The sequence below is a fragment of the Acomys russatus genome, chromosome 23, assembly GCF_903995435.1.
Source record: "Acomys russatus chromosome 23, mAcoRus1.1, whole genome shotgun sequence".
In the NCBI taxonomy this organism is placed as follows: Eukaryota; Metazoa; Chordata; class Mammalia; order Rodentia; family Muridae; genus Acomys; species Acomys russatus.
In genome coordinates this window covers 17075058-17090948 of record NC_067159.1, presented here as the reverse complement: position 1 = coordinate 17090948, position 15891 = coordinate 17075058, and the positions used below count along the sequence as shown (strand labels likewise).

General features: G+C 35.4%; 1 protein-coding gene across 2 annotated transcripts in view; it reads right to left on the bottom strand.

Annotated features, from left to right (window-relative positions):
* Window positions 1–324: 324 nt before the first annotated feature.
* Olfm3 (olfactomedin 3) overlaps window positions 325–15891 on the bottom strand; it is a 215308-nt gene continuing 199741 nt past the window's right edge. For both annotated transcript variants that reach the window (XM_051165541.1, XM_051165540.1), the window contains exons 5-6: window positions 3048–3154; window positions 325–1868 (exon numbers count right to left, since the gene is read on the bottom strand). In XM_051165541.1, coding sequence (XP_051021498.1) covers window positions 1191–1868; window positions 3048–3154 — 785 coding nt within the window. In that variant the 3' untranslated portion in view covers window positions 325–1190. The remainder of the gene's footprint in view (window positions 1869–3047; window positions 3155–15891) is intronic.

Genomic DNA, 15891 nt, shown 5'->3' with positions numbered 1-15891 from the left:
CTGTGAGGCAAGGTATCAAAGGATTGCATTCCCTTTACATTTTCTGAATTGATTATTTATACAGTTGAAACCAAAGACAACTCACAATTCTTTTAATCAGTTTCTTTTGTACAAGTTTGATAATAACTCTCCATGGTTCATAATTCTAACATAAAAAACATCACATAAACTTTCTTTCCTTAAAAATCTTCATGTGCTTCATATCATAAAAGAAATGGCATTATTGAATGTTGTTTGTTTGTTAAAATTCTAATATATGTGTGATAATAATGCTACTACTAATAAATGAATACAATCAAATTCAGTCTTTATAACAAGGCTACGTATTTTACAAACAATCATGTGGGATACTTCAAGGAAACAGGGTATCACTACATTGAGTTGGTGTTCAAATTCAGAGCCAATGGTGGAATGAACTTGAGATAGAAGACAGATTCTGTGTAGGATGCCTGGTTTGATATTTTTAAAGTTTATAGTGCTTATGTGAAGGGGTAAGCCAAGAAAATCTTTCTTGACCACCCTTGAAAAATGACTTGAATAATTACTGAGATTATAATTTTAATGCACTTTATAAAAAATATTACTTTCACAGAAGTGAAGGAATACAATTGTTTGATGGTGATTACAATGATAAAAAAATGAATTGCCAAGAAAATGTCAGCAAGAGATTTAGAAATGACTGCACAGCACCGCATCAGAGAATGTGGTAACAGCAACATGATTGGTATTATTTTCCATATAAATAAAATCTTTAAATCTTTTTGTAGAAATAAATAGGGAGAAAGTGCTTTTCTTTTTCCTTAATTCCTATGAAAATATTTCTTAATGTAGAGCAAGAGACAGTAAAAAAATGACAGTTAAAAAGAGAAGACATTCATGCATTTAAGCCACCATTAATCTGATTCTAATTCAAGGCAGATCATTAATCTTTTGTAAAACTATGACTCTAGACTCTTAAACTCTTTTTAGTACTTTGCATGACAAGGGCATAATAGGCCCTGTAAATTTAGGAGTTAAGATGTGTTTCCGACACATTAACTTAGACAAATCCTTTTTTTGAAACTCCAAATACACAATAAAATTCTTTGCTTTGGAGAAATGTTAGCAAGTCAATCAAGGAGAAAGATAACACAGACAGGGTCCTATAGAGTTTATCATAAATGACAGGGTGGATAGATGAAAAGAAATGCCTATGTGTCATCTTCTGTCTTAATGATGTGGAACAGGGTGACATTGAACAGGACCTGGTGGCCGTTGTTCCAGGCATAAAGAGCTTTATCTCTTGCGTTGTAGTCAAGCATGGATATGTGAAAGTATTGGTTGTGGAAAGGGATGTCCGTGTACTCGTATGTGGAAGTTTTTGTGGAATAGGAATAATATACTTTGGCTCCAGTTAAGTGGGAGTTGGTGACATACAGAGTCCCACAGATCATGAAGGATTCTCCTGCACTTCTCTTGGGATAGCCAGTGCTCCAGCTCTTCATCACCTCCAGGGTGTCTTGATTAAGCTGGCTGATGACAATATTGCCTGCATTCTGGTTAGTTGCGTATATAGCCCACAGCCCGATTTCATCAGCCATTAGGTCAATGTCAGAGAATCCACCCCACGTGTAGGGGTACACATTGTGAAAACCAGCATACTCTAGGCTTCTTTGGGCTAGCACTCTCCCTAAATCAAAGCTGTACTTGATGATGATATTACTCTGATACTTGTTAAAATAGAGTGAGCCATTGTAGACAACATGGTTAGTTCCTGCCCACTTGAAAGGGAGGTTGTATGTCCTTGATTCAGCTCCACTGACAAAGTCTGCAATGGACTTGTATTCACGAACTATCTTGTTGTTAGTATAACTGTCCATGTACCAGACCTGAAAATAAGGGAGAAGAGAGAGAGAGAGAGAGAGAGAGAGAGAGAGAGAGAGAGAGAGAGAGAGAGAGAGAGAGAAATGGAGTGATTAAAAGCTGGGCTTTATGACAATTCCAAAATACAGTTACAGTCAAAGTTTAAAGTTCTGGTTGTAAATTATTTTTACTGCTGACTCACTGAAATGTGATGGCACTTCAGGCCTCTGTAAAGACATTGTATGTAGTTCCTGCAAAATGGCTTAGTAGATAAATGTGCTGGCTACCAAGAGCTGAGTTCCATCCCCAAGACTCGATTGGTGGAAATCAAGAATCACAGGGTCATCTGACATGCATATGTATGTTGACATACAAGCACACACAGATACATTTAAACTTTTTTAGGAAAAGATATTTGTAGTGGAATTAGCTGAATTTGCTTTGTATATATGTTCTGTCTAATGTGTACCTATTTCTAAATAGAACCAGCACATGTTACTGCAAAGCACATTTCCTGACATATCAACATGATTAATAACAACTGTAAGGCTTTATCTTTATCCTGCCCTTTGCCCATCAATTTTATTTTGCATGCTCAGCTTATATTTACTTTGTAATTTCCATGGGACCTTCTAGTAATTGTTATTCATTGGATTATCTAGTAGGTTTTAGTGAAACCATTGCATTAATTTAATAACAAATCTCATTTGGGTAGGACTATTAAGAGTTTTATTTCATAATTCACTAATAAGTAGAACTGGAGTCGTTCCTACTATATTTAATCACATAATAAAGGTGTTGTCAACCTATAAAAGCACCCTCACTAGTTTCAGTTGAACTTATAGAAATATATTGGCTTATATAATGAATTGGTTCCATACTTACTGTTTAGGGTTTTCAAAAATCTAACGATCGTATTTCTTGTGGAATATTCATGAAATTTTTTATGCTCATATTTACATTTCAAGCATAAAACAAGATGAAACTCAGTGGCAATTATGCTAGACTACACTAAAGAATTTTAAGAGGAACATATTACTAACATAAGTTTGCTACAACCTTAGACATAGCAGTTCTAGTTGGAAAATATCATGAAACAATACTCTTTACATCAGAACCTATATTATGAAGAAAGAGAAAGCATGGGAGAAAACAGTATAAAGGAAACCTAATTAAAAGCAAAAGTATTTGTGGAAGCAACATACTCTGTTGTTCTTTTCAGATGCTAAAGGATCCGTCATCCAAGCACCAAATCGAGTTCCAGATGTCTTGACTGTGATAGGGCCCGTGATTTTCATCAATTTACCACATGCTGAAATTAGAGGAGCATAAACATGTTGGTTGAACGCAGTTAATGAGTCCAGTACACAAACTAAGATGAAAGCAAAGGGAGAGATGTAAATAGAAATAAATCCATAAAATTAAATATCACATTCTGAGTGAATGAATACCATATTGGTTATAATGTTTTTAACCCCTAAGAAGGGTCATGGTGTGCCATTTCAGTGCTTTAAATGTAAAGCATAATAAAAATAAAGTATTATTTTTATTGAAAAATATATTCTTCTCTCATACAATACAGCCTGACCACAGTTTCCTCTCCCTCCATGCCTCCCACTCCCTCCACCTCCCCATCATCTTTAGATCCATTATTTCTCCCTTTCCCTTCAGAAAAGAGCAGGCCTCTAAGAAACAACAATCAAATGAAAGAGGATACAATAAGACTAAGCAAATGTCCTCATATCTAGGCTGGAAAAGTCAATCCAGTAGGGGGAAAAAAGTCTCAAGAGTAGAAAAACAAAACAAAACAAAAAAACAAAAACATACCCATTCCCACTGCTATGAGGCCTGTGAGTTTGATTATCAGCTACCTTTATATTTCCCCTTCTCTTATGTTCTATGGTTATAGAAAGTATACAACCTAGGCAGAACTCCAAACAAAGGCTGATTTTCAGCTTGGTTGATTAAAAAAACATGTCCATTTAAATATATCTTTATATAATATAACTCAGAGTTCCTGAAAGGCATAGAGTTGCTGCTGGGGGGATATTGATAGAGCAATCATGAATATGCAGAAAACAAAATCTTAGAATGTGAGATCCACAGATTCCAAGAAAACATGGAATGGAAGTTTCAGAAACCCAACAATGACCAACATGATTTTCACTAAAAAGTAAGAGTGTATACATACATATAATAATATTTTATGCATATATGAGGTCACTTTGTCTGTGAATAGGTCTTAAGAATAGCTGAGATTTCATAGCTGTCAAAAGCAAAGGACAAACCACTTTTGTAGATTTTTAATTAGTGGAATTTAGAAGTAATCTGTCTTATACATTTTTAAAAACAATTTACGTAGAAGCATTTGCCTTTGGTCTAACAAAGAAATAAGCTTATTGTCCGTTCTAATTTTTCTTTCTATTTTTTTCTAGGTCTTATTTCATATATTTACTTTCCTCTGCCTAGTATAAAAATTGATAAATGTATAGATCATCGCTGCTGGCGCCTCTATGTTTGGAAGAAAAGAAGACATGTTCAAGGCAAATCATGGGCAAAGCAATCTAGCTAGAGCTTGTTTTGGCTCATATTTCCTTCTATATCTTCCTCGTAGGAATAATTTGTAATTGGCAGTATACCAAGCTGCATAGTTAGGAAGATGATGAATGGGAGCATATTTTACTTTGTTAATGCAACAGTAACTACACATTCTGTAATCCCTAATATTTCATGATACATGAATTGAAATCATTTTCTATTTTCTTTGAAATGAATTACATGTGATGTCATCTGTGTATATTTTACAAATTTCTTTAAATCATTTTACAGATTCCAGAGACCCAGTTTATCAAGACTAGGCTAGTGATTCATGAGACTCCATGCCATAGGTCTCTATATATCCATAGTTTGTGTTAAACCTATTTGGAATAAGGTGGTTCAACTTGTTATAAACACATGAAAATATATGAGCAAAGTAGAACCAATATGAATTAGAGAAATGTTAACGTATTTTGAATGGACCTAGTTGAACAAATTACATGAATATACCATATTTGAAAGGGACATTTAATGATGCCACACACAAACATGTATAAATAAGCAGATGAGAAGAACACAAAAATTTCCAGTGTACATAGATTAAAATGAAGAGATATCCCCCTTCCAATTGAACCACAGAAAAATATATTTTTTTCCTGAAAGATGAAAAATGATTCTGGCTTTAAAATGACAGATTAATATATGATTTTATCTTCTCTATTTTCTGATTTCAACAAAATTACAGTGAACAAGTTAGCAATAAAATATGTTCTAAGCCTCAAAGACAAGGACAAGAATACAAAGAATTACTTGAAGAGAAGTTTAAATAATTTTTTCAAAGGCACAGAAGACAGAGAGTTGTCATGAAAGATCCAAACTAAGATGTGCCAGCTTTTGCAGAAGAAATGATGATTGAAGAGGAGGAGACATTGCCTTGAAGAAGTGAGCTATGGAGTCAGAAAGCATGGAGAAAGGACATGTGGAGTGGTCTATGGAACTGAAAGCGGGTTAAGAGCCATTGATCCCATTTGCTTCCCTAGAAGTAGGGCTCCAAAACTGTGTGCTAGTTACCCTAAAAGAACTAATGTGGATATTGTCAGTATTGGACACTCAGCACAGGCCCTTCTTGCTTAACAATATACCTTCTCTGCCTATTACCTACTGAAAGAAGTGTCAAGTTCCACTTAAATACTAAAGTGGTCAAGAGGATCGTTGCTTACAATTGTAAAGGTAGTGAAAAGCACAGATAGCTTTAAAAGTTGTGATAAAAACAATTAGATATTACGACAGTGTTCTGTTAAAAAGAGAATCCGGAGAGTAGACAAGCCCCTTCCTCCTTTATACACTTTCGCACTCTGCGTTTGGACAGCGAAAGAATAACATTTAAAAAAAACTATTTTTAGAAAAGAAAACTATGAATACATATTACAAAAAGAGATGGAAGATTTAAATATTTTCTTTAAACTGAAAAACGGTTACATTGGGAAAAAAGGAGGGGAGGTGATGAAGACATTGGTTCAAGGGTTTAAGAAGGTTTCTGGAATAAGAAGAGGCACAAAAAGAGTAGAAGAATTCATTCAAATTAGGTGGAGAAGAGCCTGTGAAAAATGTCTGTGAGTGGTTAACAACAAAGAGAAGCTGAAATTTTTCTAGACATTGTAGGTACTTAAACGGAAACAAGTAAGAGTCAAGCTTTTCAGCACCACTTTGGGTACCGGAATGCAGTAAGGACATATGCCATTGTTTTTAAGAAAATCCAGGACCTTTTCTGATGTGATTATTTGCTGTAGAATATTCTTAAGAAAGTATATGAGGGTGTATTGCAGTGAATAAGTTAGTAACAGCAGAGGCAAATGCGAGACCAGTAAAACAAGAGCCCCTTGTATAATGAGAATTGTACAGGAGACTTTGAGAAATCTTCCGAAATAGAAAGCTCTAAAAAGAAGGTCTCTCAATGACGTTTTGGAAACAGAAACTGATAGATCCCCCGTGGAAGTGATACATATTTTTACAGATATGTGATGTTTAACCTGATTTAAACATTTTTTCTATTTATATTTTTAAAAATTTTGTTCACTTTACATACTGACTGTAGCCTCCTTGCCAGTCAATTCCCAGTTCTGCCCTCCGTCATCCCCTCTCGCCCCTCCCCTAGTGCTCAGAAAGGGGACAGCCTCATCCCTTATCATCTGACCTCAGCCTATCAAGTCTCATCTGGACTGCTTGTATCCTCTTCCTCTGTGGCCTGGGCACCAGAGTACATGTCAGAAGTAGACCCTACTACCCACATTATGGGGCCCATAAGGAAACTGTGCCTATCTACTACATCTGAGCAGAGCATATATGCCCTCACCATAAATAGTTCTTCGTTGGTGCATCAGTCTCTGCAGCACCCCTGTCCCCATCCCCCACGCAGATTTGTTGGCTCCATTGGTCTCCTTGTGGAGCTCCTCCAGGTCCTTTAATGCCTAATCCTTCCATAATTTTCCGGTGGATAGATGGAATTAGAAACGATCACCCTGACTGAGGTAACCCAGACCCAGAAAAACATGCATGGTATATACTCACTTATAAGTGGATATTACCCAAATAATACAGGATAACCACACTACAACACATAGACCTAAAAGAGCTAAATAACAAGGAGGACCCAAGGGAGGATGCTTAATTATCATTCAGAAGTAGAGTAGGTACTGGAAACAGAAGAGAAGGAACAAGACAGGAGCCTACTATAGAAGTCCTCTGAAAGTCTATACGCAACAGGGGATCAAAGCAGATGCTGAGACTCACAAACACACAGACAAACTTTGGGGTGGAGCTCGAGGAGTTTCATGATTTAAACATAGGTGAAGACAATCACTTAATTTTAATTATTTTAAGACTATCTCACTATGTAGCTCAGCCTGGCCTGGAATTCACTATGTAGATCAAGCTGACCTTAAACTCACTGAGATCCCCATGCCTCTTTCTCCCCAGTGTTGGAATTAAGGGTGCGCAACATCCCATGTAGCTTGGTGATAAATATTAAGGGAGATTCCCTTGAATGACACAGATATTGTGGCACTATGTTTAGAGAGAAAGAAATTATTTCTAAATCTATCACTTAGCTTCTATTGAACAATATAACATGATCATAATATTTGTAACCATTAACAATTAAACTAAAAACCATCAGATTATGACCAGATTACTTTATTGGTACTCTTTTTTCTCTCTGATTTTAGGAAAGACAAGATTTATCTAGAAACAGCAGAAATATTTAAAGTTCTTCTTGTTAAGAAATGTAATTATGAGAGTAGATGGAGTATAGGAGAGTGACAGTCTCCATCTTTAAAAAATAAAATTATAAAATATTTTCTCAATGAAGATTGAAAGAATCGGTATTTTAAAAGCACAAGTAGTTTGATTTTGATCAATATCTGTGATTTGTCATAAAAACATACTATGTAGATTTATTTATTTATTTTTTTTAAAAAGAAACTCATGTAGGAGCTGTTATCTAAATTTTTAGATAACAGAGCAGGAACTCATTAAATAATGTCTATGATTGATTTTTAAAGCAGAAAATAAATGTATTATTCAAACTGAGGATTGACCAATCTAATGCCCTAAAATTGAACTGTTAAATGTGTTGGACTCTGGAGACAAAAACTGAAAGAGTTTGTTGTTCTCCATTCCAAGTCCTTTAAAAATTTAAGCATATTATTTTTGCCAATTGCATATAATATGTAAATTGTGCTTTTAAATGTTAAAGTGGGTACAAAAACCTCATAGCCACTAAATTTGAAAAGTTAAAAAACGGATTTATTCATTGCCTATTGAAAGTTCATTCCCAGGTTTTATGTGCCGTGAATAGCTAAGAAATGGATATAAAAGAGAAAGGGTCACAGGCTGAAAAAAAATTAAACTTGTGAATTGCCTGCATTTTAATGTTTTGAGTCCTGTGAGGCTTAGACTAAAATAGAATGTTTTAAACTTTCAGCTCCATTTTACAGTTGACTTAGCAAGTTTTCTGTCTTTACCTATATAAAGTTCAAAAAATGAGAATACTAAGCAATATAATATTTATGCATATATTTTTTATAATGACAAATATATTAATTTTTAAAAATGGAAAATTGGGAAGAACATAAAGAGAGGGAGGATATGCTAAGACTTATGCAGTCTTAGTATTTTATATTAATTAAATTTACATATAATATACAGAAGTGCATACACATACATATAGCTTATGGCACATCTAGCAAAAACCCAGTATGAGGCATGAGAACCCAGATTTTGAGCTCTTGGCCAGGGGCCCCCAAGAGCTTCTCAAAGTGATACAGGGTACCATTGTTTTCTTCGGTTGCCTCCTAGAGGTTGAAAGTAAGTTCCTATTGCTGAAGCTGGCATGTAGGTTGACCACAGGATTAGGAATATTTGAACTGACTGTGGCCTGAAAACCTCTTCCCTGGAACTATTTCCATAGTCTCAGAAGAGCCATGCAAAATGCCAATGGAGAGAAGCAATCAATCGTCTTGACCAGCTGCTATCTATGAATCACAATGATTAGCATGGTAAGGTGTTCCTAACTGGGCACATCTGTTGGTAACCTGCAACCCTCTAATTCAATGCAGACCCTACTCTATTGGAGTAGGGAATACGCAAATGGAAGGAAACCGTATCTGGTATGAGAAACCCAGCCAATACCCAAGGCTAAGGAGATTATAGACTTTACAGTAGAATTTACCAGTTCTACTTTCCTACACCAGCTTAATTACTAACTGCTTTCAAAACACTTCTCCATATAGGCACAATTAAGCACAGCTTTCACTGCTCATCAGGGAAGCAACTTTTGGCAGCATAAAGAGACCATTACATCCTTGGAATGCAGAGGCAAGAGAATCTCTGTGAGTTCAAGGGCAACCTGGTCTACAAAGTGAATCCAGAACAGCCAAGACTACATAGAGAAACCTCGTCTCAGGAAAAATAAAACAAAGCCAGAAATTTATAATTGACTAAAATGCAGATAACAACTGACCGCAGGGTGTTCAGACCCAGCGGATACAACTATAAAAAAATTCCTTCACCTAGGGCTCAAGGCACATCTTGAGAAAGACATGGAAAGATTGTAAGATCCAGAGGACTGGGAAGTCTACTGTGGATTGTATTTCCTAGAAATACATGAGAGGGGTAGGCAGGAGGAAAGAGGGAATAATGTAATTTGTATTTTAATTAAAATTTGAAAAATTACAAAGAAGGTAAGCTGAATAGAGTTATATTTTTAATGAGTTATGACAGTGTAATCCCACACATAAGTTTTTATAATTATTTTTATGGCCAATTCTTATTGTGTACTCTTGCACGTGTCTCTCTCTTTTTTTTTTATTTTTTACTTTTTATTGCTTCTTTCTGGTTTCACATCATGCACCCCAGTCCCATTCATTTCCCCATCCCCTCATATCCACCTTTTGTCTTTGCAAACTCCCCTAAAAATAACACACATACACACACACACATGCACGCACACATACACACACACCCCAAAAAAGCATAAAACACATCTCATTGTGGAAGCTGTATTATGTTATAGTGTGTCTCACTGTATATCTCTTTGTCCTTTTCACTTGCAAATGTTCATTGTAATAAGTCATTGGTCTATTTCAAGAGCTCTGGCTTCTGTGACGCCATCAATATTGGATCCTCATTCAGACTCTTGCTAGTTATCAGTTTGTTGTTCCCTGTCACGGAGATCCTCCAGCTTTGGAACAGCAGGACTGACCCTTTCAAGCATCTCAACCGTTCGTAGATGATGTAGATTTGGGGGTGGGCCAATTCAGAGGCCTAGATCTGGGCTTGGGTGGTAGCTGAGCTAGTTAGCTAGTAGGCTTTCCTTTATCTGAACCACCAGGGCCAGCTCCCAGCCCCTGCTCATGTCTTTTAACAGGAATTATATTGTCTGTTTGATCACTTTTTGGCCTTTAATGAAGAGCACACCTAGAATCCACTCTTACTAGTTTAATAAATGCTCATTTGGAAAAAAAATTCATTCTCTGTTACATAAGAAAATCAGATTAATTTTGAAATTTTCACTACTGTATTTTTTCTTAGACACTTTGGTTATATTCAAATTGTTTTCAATATATGTAAATCAACATTTGTGAACTGTAGCTTCAAACAGATATCTCAAATCAATTCTTTGACCAAAAGCGATCCATGGACACTCATAAAATTTATTCTTTGTCTTCTGGTTCATTTCTGCATTATGGTCTCTTTATCATTAACCTGCATGTTCAGCATCCACTCACTGTTTCCCATCTTTGTAGTGACTCATAATGTTCAAGTTTTGACACTGTCTTCCCTTGTTTGACCTCAGTCCATTATAAATTTTCATCTGGAGGCACATTTCTTGAGGAAACTAATGTTGTAGTATTAATTTATGAGGCACGCATGAAGTAAAGTATAGCTAAAATTTCATGTGTCTTTTAAGTCTCCTAATCTCAAATCTCAAATAAGTGCATGCATTCAAAATTTTAAACTCCACTAAGGTATGAAAGATATCTAGCTTGATGTTTAATTTGAGATGTAATTGACAAGGAGTCACCTACTGACTCACAGATTAAGGGAAAATCTACTTAGGACTTTAGGTTAGCATATTAGCCATTTAGTGGTTTAAACCTTTAGAAGGTCAGGTGGAACAGGTAGCATTTTAAAATGGTGTGTAGGGGGTGGTGGGTTACTGGGACCACCTGGATTTAGATCTGGATTGTAACCTTACTCTTTATGGAACTTGAGCAATTTTTTTCTGTTATGATGTTTATTTTTTATTTTATTTATACTTTTTAAACATACTTTATTAATTTATTCATACTACATCTAAAGTGTTGTCCCATCTGTTGTATCCTCCCATTCCTCCCTCCCTTCCATTTTCCCCTTACTCCCCTCCCCTGTGAATGTGACTGAGGGAGACCTCCTCCCCTGTATATGCTCATAGAAGATACGATCGTAGATCTTGAAGCTTGAGCAATTTTTTAACCTCTTGATGTCTCATGGGTGACAGAGGTAATCAAATAGCTCACATTACAGTTAAAAATATTAAATAAGGAAGATATATTAAGTGTTTAGAATAGTATTTGGTACACAGACAGATACTTTAGACACATTAACTATTTATTGCATGTGTTCTATGATCTAAAAATTGGAGAAATTTAAAAAGGGACATTAGAAAATCAAAATAGTTATGAACTGCAATTTTAAAAGAAATCTTTTTCTACTGTATGGACAGTAAATAGCAGAAGTAAAGAGTAGGGAAACATTCTCTATGGGTTATTGCACTGTCTGGGTGAGGCCTATAAAGCAATCATAGAGAGGGGAAACTGGGTATATTTGGATGTCTGAATATAAAGATAAAGTCTATAGGAACAGATTTTGGAATAGATGTGATGCTAAAATAAATTAAGCATGATCTAGTATAACATGCAAATGTGAGGCTTGCTCTCTTGGACAGAGTTTAATGCCATATATTCAGATAAAGAGACTAGGAAGAAGAAGAGAAAAACTGCATTGAGACTCCAGTGAAGTTGGTTTTAAGTTGTGTAGGATTTGATACAGGAGCTGGTGAGAGTATGGAAAAGTGTATTATGATCTCCTAACTGTGGGAGTAGCTTTTTTTGGAATTACTTCTTGCCTTCAAAAAATAAACTTTTTCCAGTCTTGCATCTGAGTTAATAACATGCATTGAGACCTTTAAAATTATGCACTCAATCTGTTTTTCTACTCTGTGTTCAACCTGTTTAAAATATCTTTAAGAAACCCATATAAACAATCTTACTGTATCTTGGTCTTCTCATAATTCAGGTTTTGTTTGTTTTGCTTTGTTTTTCAAGCTGAGCCAAATGTATAGCTTTATAGTCTTATATTATATACTCCTCCATGCCCCTGTCCCAGAAAGTATGTGTGTGTGTATGTGTGTGTGTGTGTGTGTGTGTGTGTGTGTGTGTGTTGCTATTTGTTTGTTAAAGCACCCATCTAGAAAAAAATCAATTGTAACTGTTGAAAGCAACATGTGTATATGGTTTGGAAACACCTACTTGCAGATTTCAGTGTTTTTCAAGGTCGGTAAAGTGAAGATTTCCCCTATAAGCTATGTTAAAAAATAAAACAATAGTTTTCTCTTTCTTTTCATATATTATACTTTCTGTACAATTGACTCAGTATAGAACAAAGCCCCCTGTTAGGAATAAACAGAAAACAAGTAGAAGGAAGTGAAGAATTAAAATGTGGGTTCATTGTTGCTCTAAGTTCTAGGAAGAAGATATTTTTATTTAGCAAGCCACAATTGGACCAAGGAAAACAGTTCTTCAGAAGACTATGGTACTAACCTATGGAGAATACTATCTTTATGATTAACATAATACTTTCAAAGAAACTGCTATGTTATTTAGGGCAAAGAAATCATTAGTGATCATGCAACATCGAGAAAATGATGAATCATAAGTTGAATGGGAGTTGATCTGAGAAACATTATAAAGCAAATGGTGGGAACAGACACACCTTTTTAGGAAAAAAGAAAAGGGGAGGGAGGGCAAGGGAACATGAGATCATAGGAATTATATCTCTTCTGTCATTTGCTAAAGTGAGGTAGAGAGGGAGTAATGGAAGTTTTAAAAATTCGTAATGAAATCGCCAAGTAGATATCAATTGAATTTACTTAGCACCTATGAGTATTCATGCCTCCATTTACCCTTTGATTTGCACGTGCATTAATTAAAATGAAACACAGAAACAAAGACTCTGCTTCTGTACTTAAGACACTAAGGCAGACAGACATTATCAAGTCGGCTTTCTCATACAGGTCACATGCTGAAGTCACTAATGATGGATAATGTACTTACTCTCTGGAGAGGACGTTCTAAAGTCAGACATCTCATTATTTTAGCTAAGGGGGCACATTGGACTGATTCAGGGTTAAGAAGATTTTATATTATGATGGGAAGAAAGAGGTATCTGTGGTTACAGTCCATCCAACCCCCAGAAACTAAATAAATAACAAGACAGCGTGGTGGCCATGCAGTCGTCACCTAGTCATGGCCATAGAGTTCTGGTCAGATGACATCCCCGGGAAGCAAGCAGCATGGGCAGAGCTCTCTCTCTCTCTCTGTGTTGATTACTTCCCAGGAGAAACTTCCTTTAAATTGGTCATTGATTTCCTAGGCTAAAATTTATCTTGTCAAATGAAGTCAGTAGAATTAAATCGGCAGGAGTTTATGAAACTGGCTGATTTCCCAGTTATAATTCTGTGGGCTTTGGTGTCAAGAAACATAAGCATCTTCACAGTCTAAAAGAATAGGGACAATGGAAAATAAAACAAAATGATAACAGTCATTTATGTTTCATGACTTTCCCAAACTAGCTTCTGTTCAAATGAATCATTGTCTTTCTCACTTTACTTCCATTTTCTAGAGGACAAGGGAACCTAGTCGGGAAAGATAATTTTCCCAACATGCCTGGAAGACAAATGTTCCCATAACGTGCACGGCAACAGAGGGGATGTGAAGTCTTGCTTCACTGATTTTTTTTTTCTATTATTCTCGTCAGTGTGCAGTGAGACCCATGGAAATATCAGCATTGATAACATTCTATATATTCATAAAAGTACGTTGAATAGGCTATTGAGGAATATGGCTGTTTTATTTCTCTGGTGACGTTTATGCATTCATCTTTCTATTATCAGTTACCACACCATTGTCAATCATTAGTTGAGAAAAAGGTATGACTTAGGATGTGGTCTGAAGAAGTCATTGGGATTACTGATGCATAAAACACATCTGCTCTCCTTTCTAATTTCTTCCCATATGAATGTGCTTTGTTGTAGTTTTATCTAAGATCTTTTAGCTTTAGATTCTCAGGCTAAACCCACACATATGACGTAGCTACAGCAGAGAATATATTTATGGATATAAAAATTATTTTTGTTCTTAAGACCAGTGAAGAACTAATGTAGTAAGAAACACATATGGTTTGATATCACAGTCTATTAAAACTCTTATAAAAACTTATTTCTATCATACTTTTTGAAGCCATATAAAGTCTACTTATATTACTTAGAGTTTATCTTTATATCCAGACTTGTCTATTATGCTGCTAGGGGAAATGATTAGGGTAGCTACAATAAATCTCTGATGAGAATAACAACAATTACATGTGTGTTTAATAACTCATATCTCTTAAGAAAACACAATTTCATCTTGTTAGTTGTTTATGAATGTACTTCAGCTCTTATATTTACAAATTTCAAATATAAACATGAATTAGAAATATATCTTAAAGGAGAAGTTTATTTAAACTTAAAACTGAATGAACAATAGTGTAATAAATAAAACCTGAGAGAATTTAAAAATTTGTAGGTTTTTTTTCCTGGGAATATAGATTGTGTCTTTAAGAGATTTAAATATAGTCACATTTTAAGAGCATATAAACATATGGAAAATTAATAATACTCAATTTATAATAATATTGATTGGTGACCAGATAAAATAATTTCATTTCAAAGTTCTAGAAAAATCAGTGTTAGGTGCATGGAGTGAAACGAGAACACCATTTTATGATACAACTTAGAATTTTTGGGTGCTTATGGCATATTCTGGTAAATAACATTAAATGACTTATTTATGGCATTATTTCACTTCAATCTAGAGACATATTCTCAAAAGGTGTCCACATTAGATTTCTGATTAAAATCTTTCTTTTCTATCCCAGTGAGCACAGAGTTTTAATTTCTACACTCTCTGAGATTTTTGGTGTCTTTTCCTTCGGATGGTACAAAGAGCAAACTATTATGTATTTTCCTGTGAACTACTGAAATTGTCATTGTAGAAAGAAAAGAAATCAATAAGAAAACAATACAAAGGCAGGCGATAACCAATGAATTGCTTTTGTAATCTGTGTTTCCTCAAAAACTGCTTGGCTGGTGAAAACATATCACACCACACCCACACATCCCTGCACATCATATTTGTTATGTGAATTGAAAGCAAATTATTTTAATGATCAAATCCTCTCAAGGCTTTGCATAAATTTCTTTTCCATAATGTGTGTGAGAACTGTTATGGGTGTCTCCAAGATTTAACTAAAGCGAGGCAAGTCCAGGCCTTTCAATACATGAACAGTGTTACTATAAAGGTACACACACACACACACACACACACACACACACACACACCACCACCACCACCACCACCACCACCGCCGCCGCCACCGCTGCCGCCACCGCCGCCATACCACCACAAAAGCAATGAATAATTTCCTGTAAAATGTGTGAATAGGTTTCGTGTTCTGTGGTAGTGAAGAAAAGATCAAGAGAACCATGCCAAGGGAACGCAAACTCTTGTAGGTGCAATCATTTAAGGCTGCTCGAAGGATATGACGTCTTGTGTACATAATGTTAGGATTTCAGGTTAAGTAGAGAGAGTGTTTCAGGAAAAAATAAATTGCATGTCCAGGAGTATGAAAATAGACACAACAAGGGAACTT